The sequence below is a fragment of the Elephantulus edwardii genome, unplaced genomic scaffold, assembly GCF_000299155.1.
Source record: "Elephantulus edwardii isolate Elephantulus edwardi_28Jun2011 unplaced genomic scaffold, EleEdw1.0 scaffold00088, whole genome shotgun sequence".
Lineage (NCBI taxonomy): Eukaryota > Metazoa > Chordata > Mammalia > Macroscelidea > Macroscelididae > Elephantulus > Elephantulus edwardii.
The window spans coordinates 11,583,027-11,601,242 of record NW_006399838.1 but is presented as its reverse complement, the minus strand read 5'-3'; the positions used below and the strand labels follow the sequence as shown (position 1 = coordinate 11,601,242).

The following is an 18,216-nucleotide window of genomic DNA, read 5'->3' as shown; positions in this document are numbered from 1 at the left end:
TCGCTATGAGGTGCAAGTGACTCGATGGCACACAACAACAACAACTATCTACCACTGTGATGGAACACAAATCTAATCAATGAGCCAGAATTTTTATTTACAGCAGCTTTTCTCAAATTCAAGCCACTGATATTTTGATTTAAATAAGGTTTTCATTATGCAAGTCATTCTGTACTTTATATCTGACAGCTTATATCATAGCTTCTACTCACTAAATGACCAGAAGTTAAGGCTCTCCTGTCCCTCAATCAATGTTTCCAGACATTACCCTGTACCCACTGGGAGGGGAAAACTGGAATTCTTATTGATTGCAGATGTGAGCAGATAACTACATCATCATTGTGGAAGAGTCTGACAGCTTTCAAAGGGTGGCTAAATAGAAAACCACCACATGATCAAGCAAACTCAACCCTGGTATATATCCAGGAGAAATGATGGCAAAAATGCAAATACCATGACAACAGAAACATGTGCATTAGTGCACATTGCAGATTAAAAATAGGAACAACTAAAATGTCCATCAAAAGATGAATGGAAAGGATCTCTGGTGGCCTAGGGGCAAGAAGCTACATTGCAATCCTGAAGGAGTGCAGTTCGAATCCACCAGATGCTTCACTGGAGAAGGAGGGGCAATCTCCTCCTGTGCCAGTTGGATCCAACTTGATGGTACACAATGAGAAGGGGGGGAAAAAAGATGAAACACAGTATATGTACACATAATACATGTATGTAATATATACATATAAACACAAACCCACACAATTTATGCAGCTGTAAGGAAAAGTAATGCATGCTACACCATGAATAAGCCTTAAAAACACTAATACAAAACAAAACAAATACATCCTAACTCACTGAAGGGTCAGATATCATCAATTCTGGCTCAGTGGCAAACAGGTGAGTTGAAGAAAATAGCATATGATCCTACTTTTATAATAAGCAATTATACTGAAACTAAAGATCATAAATGATTACCAATACTGAGGAAAAAAAGGAAAAGGGAAGTGCTGATTCTGTTAATGGAGAGGGAATATTTTAGAAAAGGATATTAATTGCAGTGACACAACATGAAAAATGCAATTATTGTTACTGACTGAAAAATGCAATAATTTTATAAAATGTAATTTGCTGTGTTAGCAAACATTTTAATGTCTATATTTCACCACACTTAGATTGAAAAAGAAAAAAATCTTCCAAAGAATCCCTCTGCTTATTTAACATTAGCCTCCAAAGTAGCAAAAAGGCACACATGCAGAAGGAGCTCAGCAAATACTGTAGTGAAAAAGAAACACACCTTTATGCTTCTATCTTCTCATTGTTAATTAATATCTATACTTTGTCTTATAAGGCATACAGCTTACTGTTGTTGTTTTAGGGGCTATGGAGTCAAGTCAGACACATAGCGACCCTGTGAACAGCTGGTCTTCACTCCATTCCATCCTGTGCCATCTTCACATTTCCTGACATGAGAGCTCATAGCGGCAGTCACCATGGCAGGCCGCCTGGTTGAAGGTCTTTCTCTCCTTCACCGACCCTCCACCCTCATGTCCCTCTCCAAGGAATAGACTCTCCTAGCAACATGCTTAACGTATGTGAGGTGAAGCCTCTTCATTCTTGTCTCCAAAGAGCACTCTGGCTGCACCCTCTCCAAGTCCTATTTATTTGTTCTGGCAGTCAGTCGACAGCATGTTCAGTGCTCTTCTCCAGCACCACAACTCACAGGCATCAATTCTTCTTCTTTCATCCCTATTTACTGTCCCTCTCTCAGATGTATAACAAGTGATCAGAAAGATCATGCATGAATCAAGCCTCAAACTGACATTATTACTCCTCAATAATTTGGCAATGTCCCTAACTGAAGACCTTCCCAATTCAATATGTCACCTAATTTCTTGATTGCTGGTACCACGGGTGTTTACTGTGGTTCCAAGTAAGATGAAGCGGCTGCGAATTTCAAACTCTCTCTCCATCCACCATGTTGTCGACTAGCGGTACAGTAAAGATAGATAGATAGATAGATAGATAGATAGATAGATAGATAGATAGATAGATAGACAGACAGACAGATAGAATTAAAAAGGGAAAAAAAGTTAAAATTAAAACAAATCCATGAGAACCAAAATATGACCTTGAGTTTATCCCACCTCGATTTAAGAGTCATTTCAAAGATAGGGTTGAAGTCTCAAATACTAATGAACAAGTAGAGCTGTGGGATAATATAAAGTATATCAACCATGAAGAATACAAAAGGTCATTACTAAAGCAGAAAAAGAGAAGATTGAGACAGATGTCAGAAGAGACTCTGAATATTGTACTAGATGGATGAGAAGCCAAATCAAAAAGAAATCAGGAAGTTAAGGAGCTGGACAGAAGATGTCCAAGGGCAACTCAAGAAGACATAGCAAAATACTATTAATGAAATGTGCAAAGAGCTGGAGATAGAAAATCCAATGGGAAAAACTCACTCGGCATTTCTTAAATTGAAGGAATTCAAGAATAGAGTCCAGCTTTGAGTTGCAATATTTAAAGGTGCTTTGGGCAGAACACTGAATGATCCAGAAATCATCAAAGGAGATGGAAGGTGGTCAATGTCAAAAAGAATTTGTTGATACTGAAGAATTTAAACATACAGCATATGATCAAGAAGCAATGGTGATGAAGGAGGAAATTCAAGGTGCTCTGAAGAAACTGGTGAAAAAAAAAAGGCCTCAGGAATTGATGGAATACTGATTGATGCATTTCAACAAAAAAAGATGCAGCCCTGGACACACTCATCAGGTTGTGCGAAGAAAGCTAGAAGGCGGATACTGGGTCAACTGACTGGAAGAGATGCATATTTGTTCCCATTTCCAAAAAAATGGTGATTCAATAGAGTGTGGAGATAATTGAACAGTATCACTAATTCATTACAAGTAAAATCCTGCTGAAGATTATCCAAAAACAACTGGAGTGGCGGAGAACTCTCAGAAATACAAGCTGGGTATAGATGAAGCCACGGCACTAGGGACATCGTTGTCAATGTCAGATGGATCTTGGCTGAAAGCAAGAGTGTCAGATGAATGTCTATTTGTATTTTATTGAGTATGGAAAAAAACCGTATGACTGTGTGGACCACAACAAGTTGTTGCTATCATTGAGAAGATTGGGAATCCTAGAACACTTGATTGTGCTCATGCAAAACTTGTGCTTAAACCAGGAAACAGTCATAGAAAAAGAGCCCTGTGCTAGTGGGGACAGGAGTGTCAGAAAGAGTGAAACTGGATCAAGATAGGGCAGGGTCCAGAGCTATTGTTCATAGGGTCGTTACAAGTCATAATCCATTTGACAGCAAATAACAACAATGAATACTAATGGAACAAGAAGCAGAAAAGCTTAGCATTTTTTTACATATTATATAAATGTAATAAATGTATATATGCCATAAAATAATACGTAAATTGATCCATCAGCTATGGGTCAGTTCCACCTCAATAGCCCACATCAACAATATACACAAGAATATCTGAATACTGAAATATGGAACAATACAAAGAAACTCTGCATGGCTCTAAACTGGGAAGGGTTTACACCAGGGATGTGTCCTATCTTCATACCTTTTCAATCTATATACAGAACAGATTTTCTAAGAGGCTGGGCTCTAGGAGGAGAAACGTGGCATCAGAATTGGAGGAAGACTCATAAAAAAAATCTATGTTATGCACATGGCACAACCCTGCTTGCTGAAAGTGAGGAGGACCTGAAGCACGTGCTGTAGAAGGTCAAGGACTGCAGCCTTCAATATGGATTGAAGCTCAACATCAAGAAGACAAAGATTCTCACCACTGGACCAATTGGCAGCATCGTGATGGATGATTAAGAGATTGAGATTGTTCACAGCTTTGGTTTGTTTAGCTCCACTGTCAACACTCTTGGAACCAGCAGACAGGAAATTAAAAGACATATTCTATTGGGAAAGTCTGCTGTCATAGACCTTTCCAAAGTACTTAGAGCAATGATGTCAGTCTGGAGACTAAGGTGCACCTGATACAGGCCATGGTCATTGCAATCACTTGCTATGCATCAGAGAACTGGACAATGACTAGGGAATGACAGAAAGAGAATTGATGACTTTGAGCTGTGGTGCTGGAGAAGAGGACTGAATATACCATGGACTGCTAGGAGAACAAACAAGTTCATCCTGGAGAGGGTGAAGCCCGGCTGCTCCTTGGAGGCAAGGATTCTGAAGCTTCATCTGACATACTTTGGGCATGCTGGAAAGAGGAACCAGTCCTTGGAGGGGGACATTATGCTTGGGAGGGTGGAGGGACAGGACAGGAGAGGAAGAACCTCAATGCGATGGATTGATTCAGTAACTGGGGTAATGGGGGAAGGGGTGTCAGAGACACAAGATAGAAGAGGGTTTAGGGCTGTTGTACGTAGGATCACTATGAGTTGCAGGCGACTCAACGGCACTTAACAACAACAACCTCCCTCCTACAGTTAATAGAAAACTGGAAAGTGTGTTACAAAGCTTTTAATCCAAAAAATCAAATAATCCAATCTCAGTAGGAATGAGACTAAAAAATAAATTACACTTTAAAAGCCACAGTGTTAGAAGTACCAAATAAAATGTTTGCAGAAGCCAAATGGACCAATGAAAGTTTAACGATAGGTATATAAAAAAAATAAAAAGCAATATAACTTAAAATTTACAAAGTCACGGATCTTATAGCTAAGAATTCAGAAACAAAGCCATATTCTTTACAAGGAGACACACATATGGTTTTAATCTTAAAAATAATATAATGCTACTTTTATAATACAGTAATGTTAAAGCAATTATATACTGGGCAATTCAAAAGTAATTTTTAGTATCTGTTCCGGCAGAAAGGTCACAACAGAGGCTCGGCTCTGACTAGCTGAAGTTGGGCACCTCACAGGACAGCCAGCAGACCTCGCAGACCCACCCTATCTTCCCAGGTACTTGGAGACGCCAAAAGCCCTGCGGCCCTCGGTCCAAAAAAAGCCTATCTACACAGCCATTCTACAGGATGCATCGCCTTTGACCGATAAATATTGCGACTAAACTTCAGAGACACTGATCCCAACATAAGGAACTATCATCAGCTGATGTGTTTGAAATCACAGAAGCCACGGAAGCTTCATATATAAGTTATTAGATGGAGGGCTGGTGAAAGGGAGATAGATGTGAAGGGAGGGGGTAGAAGTGGAGGGATATCCCGTGGGATGGTGAAGCAGGAAATAAGTGCGTAAAGGTGCATGTGAGAAAGGCAGGGACAACACTGACACTAAAGTTAACTCCGCAAGAAGGGATATACCTTTAACTTGCTGGTCTGTCTAATACTTCTCTAAATCTGAACATTCACATTAAGACAGACTAAGAAGAAGGACTGACCATCCACTTCTGAAATAGCAGGCCTCTGAAAACCCTATGTACAGATTTGTCCTGGAGAGGGTTAAACCGGGTGGCTCCTTGGAGGCAAGGATTCTGAGGCTCCGTCTAACTTACTTTGGACATGTTGTGAGGAGAGACCGGTCCTTGGAGAAGGACATCATGCTTGGGAGGGTGGAGGGACGACGCAGGAGAGGAAGGCCCTCTATGAGGTGGATTGATTCAGTGACTGGGATAATTGGGATGGGAGTGTCAGAGACAGTGCGATTGGCACAGGACAGAGCGGAGTTTAGGGCTGTTGTACATAGGGTCGCTATGAGTCGCAGGTGACGCGATGGCACATAACAACAACAACAACAACAACATTCCTACACAAAATCAACTGTATATAAATTATTATTTAAACAGCTTATAGAATATTTAAACACATATACTACTATAAAAAAGAAAAAAGTCTATTGTTTCTTATATCAAAAACATAAGCTTAATATAGAATTAGTTCACATATTGAACTGAGTGAAGTACATAGCACAAAAGTTAATGTTCTTCAAACTAAATTTTTAAAAATTAACTTATAGATAATAAAATGACAAATACATTTGAGGGATAAAAGTTGCACAATAAATAATCTATGAGAGAATAAATAAATAATCTAACACTAAGTAAGCATGGTTGAAACAAGATTAGTAGGCTTTTAAGAATGAAAAGGAACACAAGACTGAAAAAAAAGTAATTTATGTTTTCTTGCTTATCAAATTGCCTGAGAATCAAATGGCATCTTCTTACCTTAATAACATTTCCTTTATTTTGTGGCATCATGTGTGATCGATTACTCAATTTGCCCACTTGTCCTGATTTCCAATGGCATCCATTTGACCTTCAGATATATAAAAGGAAAACAAAATGTAATTACTTAATATACTTCTCCTTTTAATGAAAACAAATACATTTTCCCTGTTTCAGGAAATGGAAATTCAGTTGTTGTTAACATGTACCAGTCAACCACAGAATTAAAATAAAATATCAGTAATGTCAGAATATTCTCACTAATTTTAAAATATAGTTTTAGCATATTTGTGACTTCTGTAGTGGAAGGAATAAAAGTTAAATGTCTAAACAAGGATGGAGAGTTTCATTTTTCATACAATTACAATGACTAAAGGTAGCTTTATTGATTTATAGAAAACACTAAAGATTGTTATACAGTTTTAAAAGCCACGGGTGTGTGAATGTGAAGAGGAAAAGGAAATAAATAACAAGGAGAAATATTCAGCAGACCTGATGTGTGTTGAACTCCTCATTAAAAGTTTTTAAAAGTGCCTACATTGAAAGGTGACAGATATTGCAAGGAAGGCTAACTTTGGTTTTACCATTTTCAAGGCACTTTTATTTGAAACTCACATTCTATTTTTTTTTAAGTCACTAAAGCAGGAAGTGCAATTTCCACTTGAAATGTAATGAAGTAAAAACTTGACCAAGGTCACACAGATAACAAATACTAATGCCAAGATTAGAACACTGGGCTTCTATCTTCCTGGCCGGTGAGTGGCAGGTCCTCATTCTGGCTATGACATTTACTATCAGTGTGACCTTAGTTTAGAAAAGCATTTTGCTATTCTGAAAACTCAGCCAAACTTCAGTACTGCTTTTAAAAATCTTAGAAAATATTCCTTAGCTAAGAAAAAAAAAAATATACATTCTTGGGAGCTGATGTTAAGAATTTGATTCTCCAAGGAAAACTAAGATTCACTAAAAAGTGCAAATCAAGTCCAAAGTAGGAAAAGCAAAAGAACTGGCTAAGAATCATTGAAAAGAAGAACAGGAAGAAATTGCATAAACTTTGCCACCTGACACGATATACAACATAAATACCTTGATTAAATCAGTACTCCAATTAGTAGAGAAATGTGTATGCTGTGCATATTTTTTCAGAGTTGGTGGCTTACAACTTGGTTGTCTAACCATCGTATTACTCCCCTCTGGTCTTCAGCTATCTTAACTGAAGACACACAGTTTTGCAGATCATCAATCAACAGCTGTGGGACTAGGATAAAAGAGAGAATGCTTCCCACACTGAGCAGAAAGTCTTGAGGGTTACTGGAGTAAGACTCTGGTAGGAAGACCCAAGTGATGGTGGTGCAGAGACAATGGCATTGCTGGTAGAGAAACTGTGGCAAGGTGTGACCAGAGAAGCCATGAACTAAAGGCCACAGTTAAAAGTGTTGCTGTTCTTAGCAGATGATGGAAGGAAGAGCTGACCACTGGACTGAACCCAGAGACTGGTCTAATAGAAGAAATGTGCCTTGGGACTTCTGAGCTAAAACCTGGACTTTCATTGGGTGATATTATTTTCCTCTCCCACTGTCCAATTTACTTCCCTAACAAACCCAACTCTTGGTATCACAAACAATTATGAGTAGAGTCTGTGAGTCAACAACGAATATGAGACCCAAATGATTCGTAGAAAGAGGTGCAGGAGCATGGGGGTGTCGTGTCTGACCAAGCAGAGCATTACTTGGTGCTATGGATAGTATTGGAGGGAACAGTTCTCACTTATGAAGCAAGTACAAGTCAGATTTGGCCACCAACTACACTTTCCATCTGCTCTTTTTGCAACTGGTGTCAGAAGGAGGTGGGGTTTGTTGTTTCAAACTCAGAGAAACATGGTTTAGTTTTGTTAATGTGAGGCTTGGAAAGATGTTCCCAAGTTAAAATGGTGACTGTTTATTTCTATAAAGTGGGAAAGACAACCCAAAAGTTTACTTTTGCTTCTATTAAGATGGAAAGAAAATTTGGCTTTATGCCTAAGAAAAAAGGGTAGAGAATGACACTGAAACTGTTAATTACTTGAAAGATTTACATGTTAAGGTTTTTGGCTTATTTATCTGTATTAAAATTGCTGTTTCTGCTTGAGGGGTTTTTGTTCATAAATGTTAAGACATACTGTAAAAATGATGAAGATTTTTATTGTAAGAAGTATCATATACTTGTACTGACGTAGCAACACGGGATGAATACTAGACGTTATAATGATGAGGCACATTGTAATTTAGAGGAAAATGTAAGCCAGTTGGATATTAATAGGAAATTAAAAAAGAAAAAAAAAATCTCCCTAAAAGAATGCTAAGAGAAAGTAGTAGCATTTGGTATAGAATGTGAAGTTAAGCTTAAGAAAGGTTAAATCTCACCCAGTACTCTGAGGACAGTTACATTAGAAAGAAGACAACTAGGAAAAGAGTTTGCCAATAAATAGTGGCAAGATAGAGCTGATGAGTGTGATTAACTCACGTTGACCACCTGGGTCTACTTAGTGAGAGGAAGGAGAAGGCATCAGAACTCCCTTTGCAGGACTTTAAGGTTAAAAGAAGCTGGGGGAGGGGGGGTGGTAATGCTTAACCTCATGATGACCACCTGTGCCCACCTGATGGGCGGAAGTAGAAGATATGCAATAATGAAGAGCTGAGCTGAGCTTGGACTTGCTCCTTCAGCACGGTCCATCTCGTATGATAAGTAGATATATAAATGCTGCCCGTTTGTGGATCAAGGGCTACTGAGAATCCCTCGTGTGTTGCCTTGGCCCATGTGTGGCTGAGGTTAAGTGAGGGGACCAGCCAGTCTGAAACACAGGAAGAAGTGTGGACTCCTGAGTCCCCAGCCACAGAGAGCTGAGTGGAACCCAACCAGATGAAGAAAAGATGCTTCATTCTGAAAACTAGTATTAATTACTGTTACCTGATGGTTTGCTCTGGACTGGACCTTTGTTTATGGATGTGAATACTGGAAGTTTCATTTGTAATAGGAGACTCTTTACAGATAAAGATATGCTTGTTTCCTCAGAGTACTAGTTTGACAGGAGTGGGCAAATCAGAAGTGGACTCTCTAAAATGGGTGGAGTAAAATTTCCCTAAATATAGATGATGGTAAAAGGGGAGGTTGATCCTTTAGGTAATGGGAAATTAAAATATCTATGGGCTTGACTGTGATGTTAGCCTAACGATGGGTTTTTTTAGTCATTACCTCAGAGCCCTGTGGTCTCCAACTACTCCGGTTGCATGGTCTTGCAAATCAGCAACAGCTGCAGGGTCAATATATGAGAGCATTCCCCACACTGATGTGTGTGTGAAAACACTAACACAGGAGTGGGAGTGTAACTGCTTAGGCTTCCAGCAGCATCCAGCAAAGACAATGGATTGCCAGGTTCTGTGAAAAAACTGGCCAGCACACTTGCAATCCTGTTGAGTCATTCCCCTGATGTGTCTGAGTCTCTGTGGGACCTTCCAGCAAATCTTTTCACCAAACCCCCAAAACCACAGAGGAACTGGAGAACTAAGCCACAGATAGAACTGTTAATATCAGTCAATATGGACTCATATAACTGCATGAGCATTTATGATTAGGTGGACCTGAAGTTTCTGATTAACACTGTGCTGTTAATCTTAGTGCATAGCATATAAAAACAGAGCCTAATGATAAATGTTTAATACAGGGAATATATCTTAATAAATATATTTAAATTTGTTTTACAGCTTCAGAAGGTGCTTCATAGGTATTTGAAGATCATCATTTTAAGCATAAATCTAAACTAAATTAAACATACAAAGATTATGGTGATATTTACTAACAGAAATGATATATGACATGTTTTATCATACTCTACATGCATAGGTATGTTGTTGTTGTTGTTGTTGTTTAATGCCATCGAGTCGTAGACGACTCATAGCGACCCTATGAACGAACAGCCTGAATAAGCTGTTAAAATCTATTTGAAAGACCCTTCCATAATGTCATTCAGAACGTAAAATGTAAATATACTGTGGCCTGAAATAACACAATTAAATATTAGCCTACAGAAGTTTTCAAGAAAGAAATGTGTAGAGTGATACTCACAACAGCAAATATAATCAGAATATACTGAAAATAATAAAGATATGAAAAAATAAAGCCCTTATATGCATACAAAGAAATACTATGCAACCACAAAAATAATTATTTAGATCAGTGGGTATTATTATGGCAAGAGTACAGAGATATTATGATGCAAAAAAGCAGCATATGAATCAATCTACATACTTTATGAATGATCTCAACTGTAAAATGTTAAAGATATGCCAAGTGCACATGACTACACGCAACTCACATGTATATACAACTTTTGTTGTTTCTTATCTACTTGGAACTGACCCTTAGCTGACCCTCCAGCAGGTTTTCAGAGGCAGTTATCACATGGGAAGAGACTGCCCATCTTTCTCCCACAGAGCAGCTGGTGGATTTGAACCATGTATTTTTGGGTTTCCACTGCAACTCCTTTAGCCTAGGCCACCAGAGTCCCTTTGTTTGTAAAGAATATTACACAAAAATAAGACACGTAGGGAGCTCTGGCGACCTAGTTGCAAGAAGCTGCACTGCAACCCCAGAGGCAAGCGGTTTGAATCCACCAGATGCTCTGCTGGAGAAGGAGGGGCAATCTCCTCGTGTACCAGTCGGATCTAATTTGACAGTACACACACACACACAGAAAAATAAATACAATTTAAAAAGTAAGACACTTGTAGGAAACAGTTTTCCATTGTTCAAAGTGGTTCTAGAAAATGAGATTTTTCTCTAAGAATACTTTTATTAGATATCAATTGGCTACACTTAAATTTTCATATTTACAATGTTTACAGAAAAACTGCTCAGGCAAGCTCTGGTGGCCTAGTGGCAAGAAGTTGCACTGCAATCCCAGAGGTGAGCGGTTCTAATCCAGCCTGGAAAAGGAGGGGCCGTCTCCTCCTATACCAGTCAGATCCAATTTTATGTACACACACAAAAAATAATAAAAATAAAATAAATTTTTAAAAAACCACAAAACCTTCTCAATATAGTCAAAACAAATGCACACTGCTAAAATGTCATAAAATGAATATTTGCTAGAAAAATTTCAAACACACTAATGATATAAATAAACTTTATAAAAATTACATACAAGAGCCTTCAAAACAATAAATAAAAATAACTCTAAAATAAACTAGTTTTAATTTAATGTTGATTAAAATCATATGAGAGAAAAAAAATCATAGCTTAAATACCTATCCTAAATATTCCAAATCGTTATTGTTATGTGCCATTATGTTGCTGCAACTCATAGCAACCTAAGTACAACAGCTCAGCTCTGAACCCTGCTCTATCCTGAGCCAACCTCACTGTCTCTGACACACATACCCCCCATTTCTCTAGTCACTGAGTCAATCCATCTCATCCAGGGTCTTCCTCTCTTGCACTGTCCCTCCATCCTCCCATGCATAATATCCCTCTCCAAAGACTGTTCCCTCCTTGCAACATGTCCACAGTATGTCAACCAGAGCTTCAGAATCCTTGCCTCCAAGAAGCAGCCTGGTCTCACCCTCTCCATAAAAAAACCTGTTTGTTCTCTTAACAGTCTTGGTATATTCAATACTCTTCTTTAGCACCACAGCTCAAAGGCATCAATTCTCCTTCTATCCTCCCTAGTCATTGTCTAGCTCTCTGATGCATAACAAGTGATTGCAAAGCCCATGGCCTGGATCAGTTGCATCTTCAGTCTCCAGGCTGACATCATTGCTCTTCAGCACTCTGGAGAGGTCTCTGATACCAGACTTTCCCAATGCAATTTGTCTTTGGATTTCTGGGCTGCTGGTGCCAAGAGTGTTGATTACTAAACCAAGTAACTGTTAAAATCTCTATCTCTTCACCATCCATCCTGATGCTGCCAATTGGCCCGTGGGTGACAATCTTTGTTTTCTTGATGTTGAGCTTCAATCCATATTGAAGGCTGCAGTCCTTGGCCTTCTGCAGCAAGTGCTTCAGTTTCAGCAAGCATGGTTGTGTTATCTGCGTAACACAATTTGTTGATGAGTCTTCCTCCAATCCTGATGTCACATTCCTCCTCACAAAGCCCAGCCTCCTGTATGATCTGTTCTTCATATAAATTGAAAAGGGATGGAGAAAGGACATATATCTGGTATACACCCTTCCCAATTCTAAAGCATGCAGTGTTTCCTTGCTCTGTTCTGATGACTGCCTCCAGATCCAAGTATAGGTTTCACATAAGCACAATTAAGTGTTCTGGGAAACCCAAGCTTTCCAGAGTTAGCCACAGTTTGTTTGGATTCACACTGTTAAATGCCTTTTCACAGTCAATGAAACACAGATATACATTTCTGGTACTCTCTGCTATCAGCCAAGATCCATCTAACATTAGCTCTAATATCCCTAGTACCATAGCCTCTTCTAAACCCAGCCTGCACATCTGGCAGTTTTCTGTTGATGTACAGTTCTAGTTATTTTTGGATAATTTTCAGCAGAATCTTGCTTGCATATGATATTGTTTGATAATTTCCATCATAAAAGGTTTAAAAGAAAAGAAATATAAAAAAAATAAAAATAAAATAAAAAATATAAATGCTATATAAGACATAAAAATAAAATTGAACAGAAACTTCCTAATTTTTCTTCATGGGGGAAAGCCATAAATTACTCCTTCAATAAAGATTTGCATTAGAATTACAATGTATAAAATACTTCATTATATAATTCAATATATTCCTCTAATATTCTCTCAAGGTTTCACCTACTCTCTTTTGTCCCCTTCTTTGTTCCTTGCTGAGTCCAATTCTCGTAGTTTCTTTTCCAACGCTTGATTCTCCAACTCCAACTGCACTTTCTCCACCTTCAGTTCTCGAACATCTCTAAAGGAAAAAAGATGTACACGCAAAATACTCATTTGGGATAAAAATGGGACAGGTGAGTGTAACAATAAAATACCAAGACAACAAGATATTTTTCTTTAAATCAAAATTGGTAAAATATTTCTATACTTTGTTTGAACTCTTCTGAAAGGCAAAGTGCAAAGCTAACATTTTCCTTCGATTTGAATTTTCTTTAATCAAGGTGCCTTGATTTATTAGTGTTGTTTTAAAAGTGATAGAGTGAGATTCAGGTCTGCTGTTCATACGGTTGCTATGAGGCCTTTTCAAATCAAGGGCAGCTAACAATAACAACATGAGAGTGATACCACCACTGAAAGGCCTTACCACACAGAAAATGTATTCCTTCTCAGTTAAGGAGGGTAGAAGACCCAATTTAAGGTGTTGGCTCTAGAAGGTGTTCTTCCTCTGTCTGTTCTACAGTACTGACATTTCTTAGAGATCTCCATATTTCTTTGTTGCCTCTTGTATGAAGGAGCTTCAGCACAGAGACTAATATGCAAAGGACCTGGGCTACTCCCAGATGTCTTTTTTTGGTTGTAAATGAGCTGAGCTTTCTATCTCTGTTTATCTCTCCTAAGATAAAAGGAGATGCAGGCCACTCCTCAGGGAATACTCCTCTTACATAGGATTAGGGCTTTGGTAGGACCAAGAGCCCAACTGCACTGAAATTCCAAAGACACCTGGTTCAAATCCACTAGCTGCTCCACGGAAGAAAGGTGGGCAATCTTCTCCCATGCAGTTAAACTGTCTCTAAAAAGAGACGAGTAAACTGGAGGGGAGGGAGGAGGAGCGGACAGGGAGAAACATGCAACAAATGAATGAATGGAAATCCAAAATCTCTGTGAACTTTCATTAAAATGAATTAAAAAAAAATAAATTTTGGGGAATTAAAAAAAAAAAAAGACTTCTAAGAAAAATGATCCTGTCTGTATTTTAGACCTATCACTCTAAATGATTAGACCACGCAGGGTAGAAGCGGGTAGGTATTTGATGAGATGTGCCCTCAGAAACAAATTCCAAATAATGCAGAGATTATGCTAGTCTGGCTGTACAAAGACAATGAAGGAAAAAAGTGAAAGCTTCTCAGAAATGCAAAGAAACAGAATTAATTGGACTTGTGGCCTAGCCAAAAGGGAAATCTCAGACTAAGCTCAAGCCTTCTACGGGAGCACAGAGGAGGCAGCGGGGCCTCCTGAACCAGGAGACTGTGGGGTGGGCGGAGGACATAATCCAGGATTGGTCCCTCCAGCTGCTGTCCTCACCTACATCCTGCCACAATGCTTCACCATCCTTTCTAGCTGTGGCCAGGAAAGAGGTCAAATGCACAAATGTGACTGTGTCACACCTCTGGTTAGAAAATTAAATGTTTCTGAAGTCCTCTAAGCGAGAGTTGGAGGAGGCAGGAGGAACACAGAGGAGGGAGGAGGGAAAGAAAGTACTGGTTCACACACACAGTGATCAAGTTCATGGTTGGATTGCACAGAGCTATCACATAACAAAGGACATCTCCTGGAGACAGTCTTGGACACAGAGCAAGGAAATCAGGCAAAGGTACTGGTGACAGCCAGAAATGATTCTAGAAAAGTATGCGAATACTAACTAACTCACTAACTAACTAACTAACTAACTAACTAATCCAAGTGCTAGCAGTGAGATTCAAGTGGAGTTGGAGCATGGAATGGAGGTAAAGAATACCAGAAGAAGAGAAGAAAGAAATGAAAACATTGCCACGTGAATGAAGGAAAGTAAGACTGAGGAATCCAGGGCAATGACCACAGAGTGGGTATTCATCGACTGGAAACTATGGAACATGGTTGAGTCTAGGTCACATAATCAATTAACTCTCATCTCCAGGATAAAATCCAAATACTTTAGCATCATCTCTTCAAATTTGTTCTGCAAGCTTTAGTTATCTGGATATTTCAAAAGGTCCTCATTCAGTTTTTTTTTTTAATCTGGCACAGTTTTCACCCAATAATTAATTACCCATCTAATGACCATGTCTCTTAGGCAAAACTCGGTAGATTTCTTCATCCCTATGCTATTTTCGGTTATATTCTCACAGCCCCCTGTGATCACACTATTTTACCACTTTTTTTTTCAGGCTACACTGTAAACACAATGTAATATTACCTATCTATTAGGATCAATAGGGACATCCTACTTTTGTATGCTCTTAAAATAGATTTCTGAGATTAATGTTTATATAAATATTCAGACTTCTTGAAAATAGTATAGACTGCCTGCCTTTTCTCTTTTTCAATTAAAAAAAATGTTAGCACTAGCAACTCAATAACCCTTGTAACTTCTTCAAAGAGATGTTACCTCTAACAATGATAATTGCCATGTATCTCTATAACATTTTCCTGTTTACACAGTGGTTTTACACACAGTACTTCAAAAGTGGAGAAGACATTAAGAAAGTTCTGAAAATGCTGAATAACAGCACAAGTATTGATCCAGGTCAGGCAACTCGGACACTAAAATTAAAAATCGACAGTCTGTCCCAACCCATCCTGGCTGGCCCTCAGTGATATCTGAGGAGAAGGTACTAGATATTTCCTGTTACTCTAAGTAATTTCAAAGAGAAAAAGTGCAATCAACACTCAGAGAGTGGGATACTCTGACACCAAAGAAATAATATGAAATTCCCAGGAATTACCTCTTATCGAATGTTATCTTAGGACTAATTTAAGACAGAAGGGACCTCTTGTGGGTTGGACGCTGTTGTTCTTAGGTTGCATCCAATCAAAACTAATCCACACCTGGCCATCCAGTGGGTTTTCAGAGGTATTAAACTGTACAGGAGAGAATATTCCTTCTCCCACAGAGCAGCTGGTAGATTGGAATCACGCGCCTTTGTGATCCCAATGCAGCTTCTTACCACTACTGTAACCCCTAAAAACATGTACTGGCATCCTAGCCATGTAGATTTAATCCCCTTTGGGCAGAAGATTTTCTGTGTCATGCTAAAAAGGCTCTGTCAGTGTGGGATGTCCTGTAAGGCAATCACTTTTAGAAAGTAAAAGGGCAGCTCAGGCAAGCAGGCGAGAAGAAGGCAGCACAGAAACCAAGGGAGACATGGAAGGTCTGCAGACAGAAACTGAGAGAATTATTAAAATTTTTCCCCTACAGAGGCACACATCTCCTAGACCAAGCACCCCAAAGTCACTTTTCAGTCCTTTAAATTGTGAGAAAATCACTTTCTGTTCATTAAAGCTAGCCACATGTGGTATTTCCACCTAGAAATACTAGATAAAAACCCCAGTACCCATTCCTGGCCAAGACAAGTTCACTACATCATCTTTCACTACGTGAAGTGTTAGGGTATTTAGTGTTTTCCTCTACATGTAAAAGGTTCCTAAGATTTCTAAGTCAGATTTCTCCTTACATTTCCATTTTTACTTAAATTTCAGATTAATTCCTTATTGAACATCCAGAATAAAAATCAGGTATTGAATAAGAGTCATGAAATTCTTTGCAACTTCCTGTTATAGGTCTCCAATAGTTAATGAGCCCACTTTTCATATATAATGTCTCAATTTCATATGTAGAGTATACATCATTTCCAGTCTAATCTCTTATAGATAAATGTACAACAATATGAAGAAAACATGGATAAGAGTTCACAAAGATTGTGTGCAAACCCAAACAATATTATACAATAAGGACAGTTTACATAAAAACTGGGCAATTATTTCTATTTAAGTAAAAATCTATGTCTACTTACTTGTATTTCAGCTTCACAGAATTCCCAGGTTTTCCCCATGGAAGGACTACAAAATCTTTTGTGTTCATGATTTCTGTTTCAGTATTGTCTAAATATTAGTGTGATTCATAAAACTTCTGAAAAATAACCAAGACATGGAAAAAAAATTAAACCAGATGTAAAACTATATAAGTTACAATTTTTTAGCTACACTGAATTCAGAGACCAAAATAATCTGGGATTAGTGCTAAACCAAAGGTCAAACAAACAAACAAAATTATATATATATATGTATACACACACACCATATATGTGTGTGTGTATATGTATATATATATGTATGTATGTGTGTGTGTATATATATATGTGTGTGTGTGTGTGTGTGTGTGTGTATATATATATATAACTGCAGGGTTCAAAATTGGGAAGGGTGTACACCAGGGATGTGTCCTGTCTCCATACGTTTTTCAGCCTGTAGGCAGAACAGATTATCCGGGAGGCTGGACTCTATGAGGAGAAGGGTGACATTAGGACTGGAAGAAGATTCATCAACAATCTGCGTTATACAGATGGCACAACCCCGCTTGCTGAAACTGAGGAGGACCTGAAGCACTTGTGTAGAAGGTCAAGGACTGCAGCCTTCAATATGGATTGAGGCTCAATATCAAGAAGACAAAGATCTCGCCACTGGGCCAATTGGCAGCATCAGGATGGATGGTGCTGAGATTGAGATTGTTCACAGCTTTAGTTTGCTTGACTCCACAGTCAACACTCTTGGCACCAGCAGCCAGAAAATTAAAAGGCATATTGTGATGAGAAGGTCTGCTGTTAGGGACCTCTCCAAAGTACTGAAGAACAATAGTGTCACTCTGGAGACTAAGGTGCACCTTATACAGGCCATGGTCTTTGCAATCACTTGCTATGCATCAGAGAGCTGGACAATGACTAGGGAGGATAGAAGGAGAATTGATGCATTTGAGCTGTGGTCCTGGAGAAGAGTATTGAATATACCATAGACTGCTAAGAAAATGAACATGTTCATTCTGGAAAGGCTGCTCCTTGGAGGCAAGGATTCTTAAGCTTCTTCTGACATACTTGGGACATGATGCAAGGAGAGACCAGTCCTTGGAGAAGGACATCATGCTCAGCAGGGTAGAGGGACAGCGCAGGAGAGGAAGACCTTCAATGAGATGGATTGGTTCAGTGACTGGGGTAATGGGGGTAGGTGTGTCAGAGACAATAAGATTGGCACGAGATAGAGCAGAGTTTAGGGCTATTGTATATTGTATATGAGTCATAGGCAACTCACATAACAACAATGATAGATAGATAGATAGATAGATAGATAGATAGATAGATAGATAGATAGATGATAGATAGAGCGAGAG

At 38.8% G+C, this 18,216-nt stretch overlaps 1 protein-coding gene across 1 annotated transcript in view; it reads right to left on the bottom strand.

Moving 5' to 3' along the window:
* The window catches only part of ZBBX (zinc finger, B-box domain containing), a 166,059-nt gene extending 149,142 nt beyond the window's left edge, over nt 1-16,917 (bottom strand). The window contains exons 1-3 of the mRNA XM_006890391.1: nt 16,850-16,917; nt 12,985-13,098; nt 6,179-6,269 (exon numbers count right to left, since the gene is read on the bottom strand). Of these exons, the coding sequence (XP_006890453.1) occupies nt 6,179-6,269; nt 12,985-13,098; nt 16,850-16,917 (273 nt within the window). The remainder of the gene's footprint in view (nt 1-6,178; nt 6,270-12,984; nt 13,099-16,849) is intronic.
* Between the last annotated feature and the right edge of the window lie 1,299 nt (nt 16,918-18,216).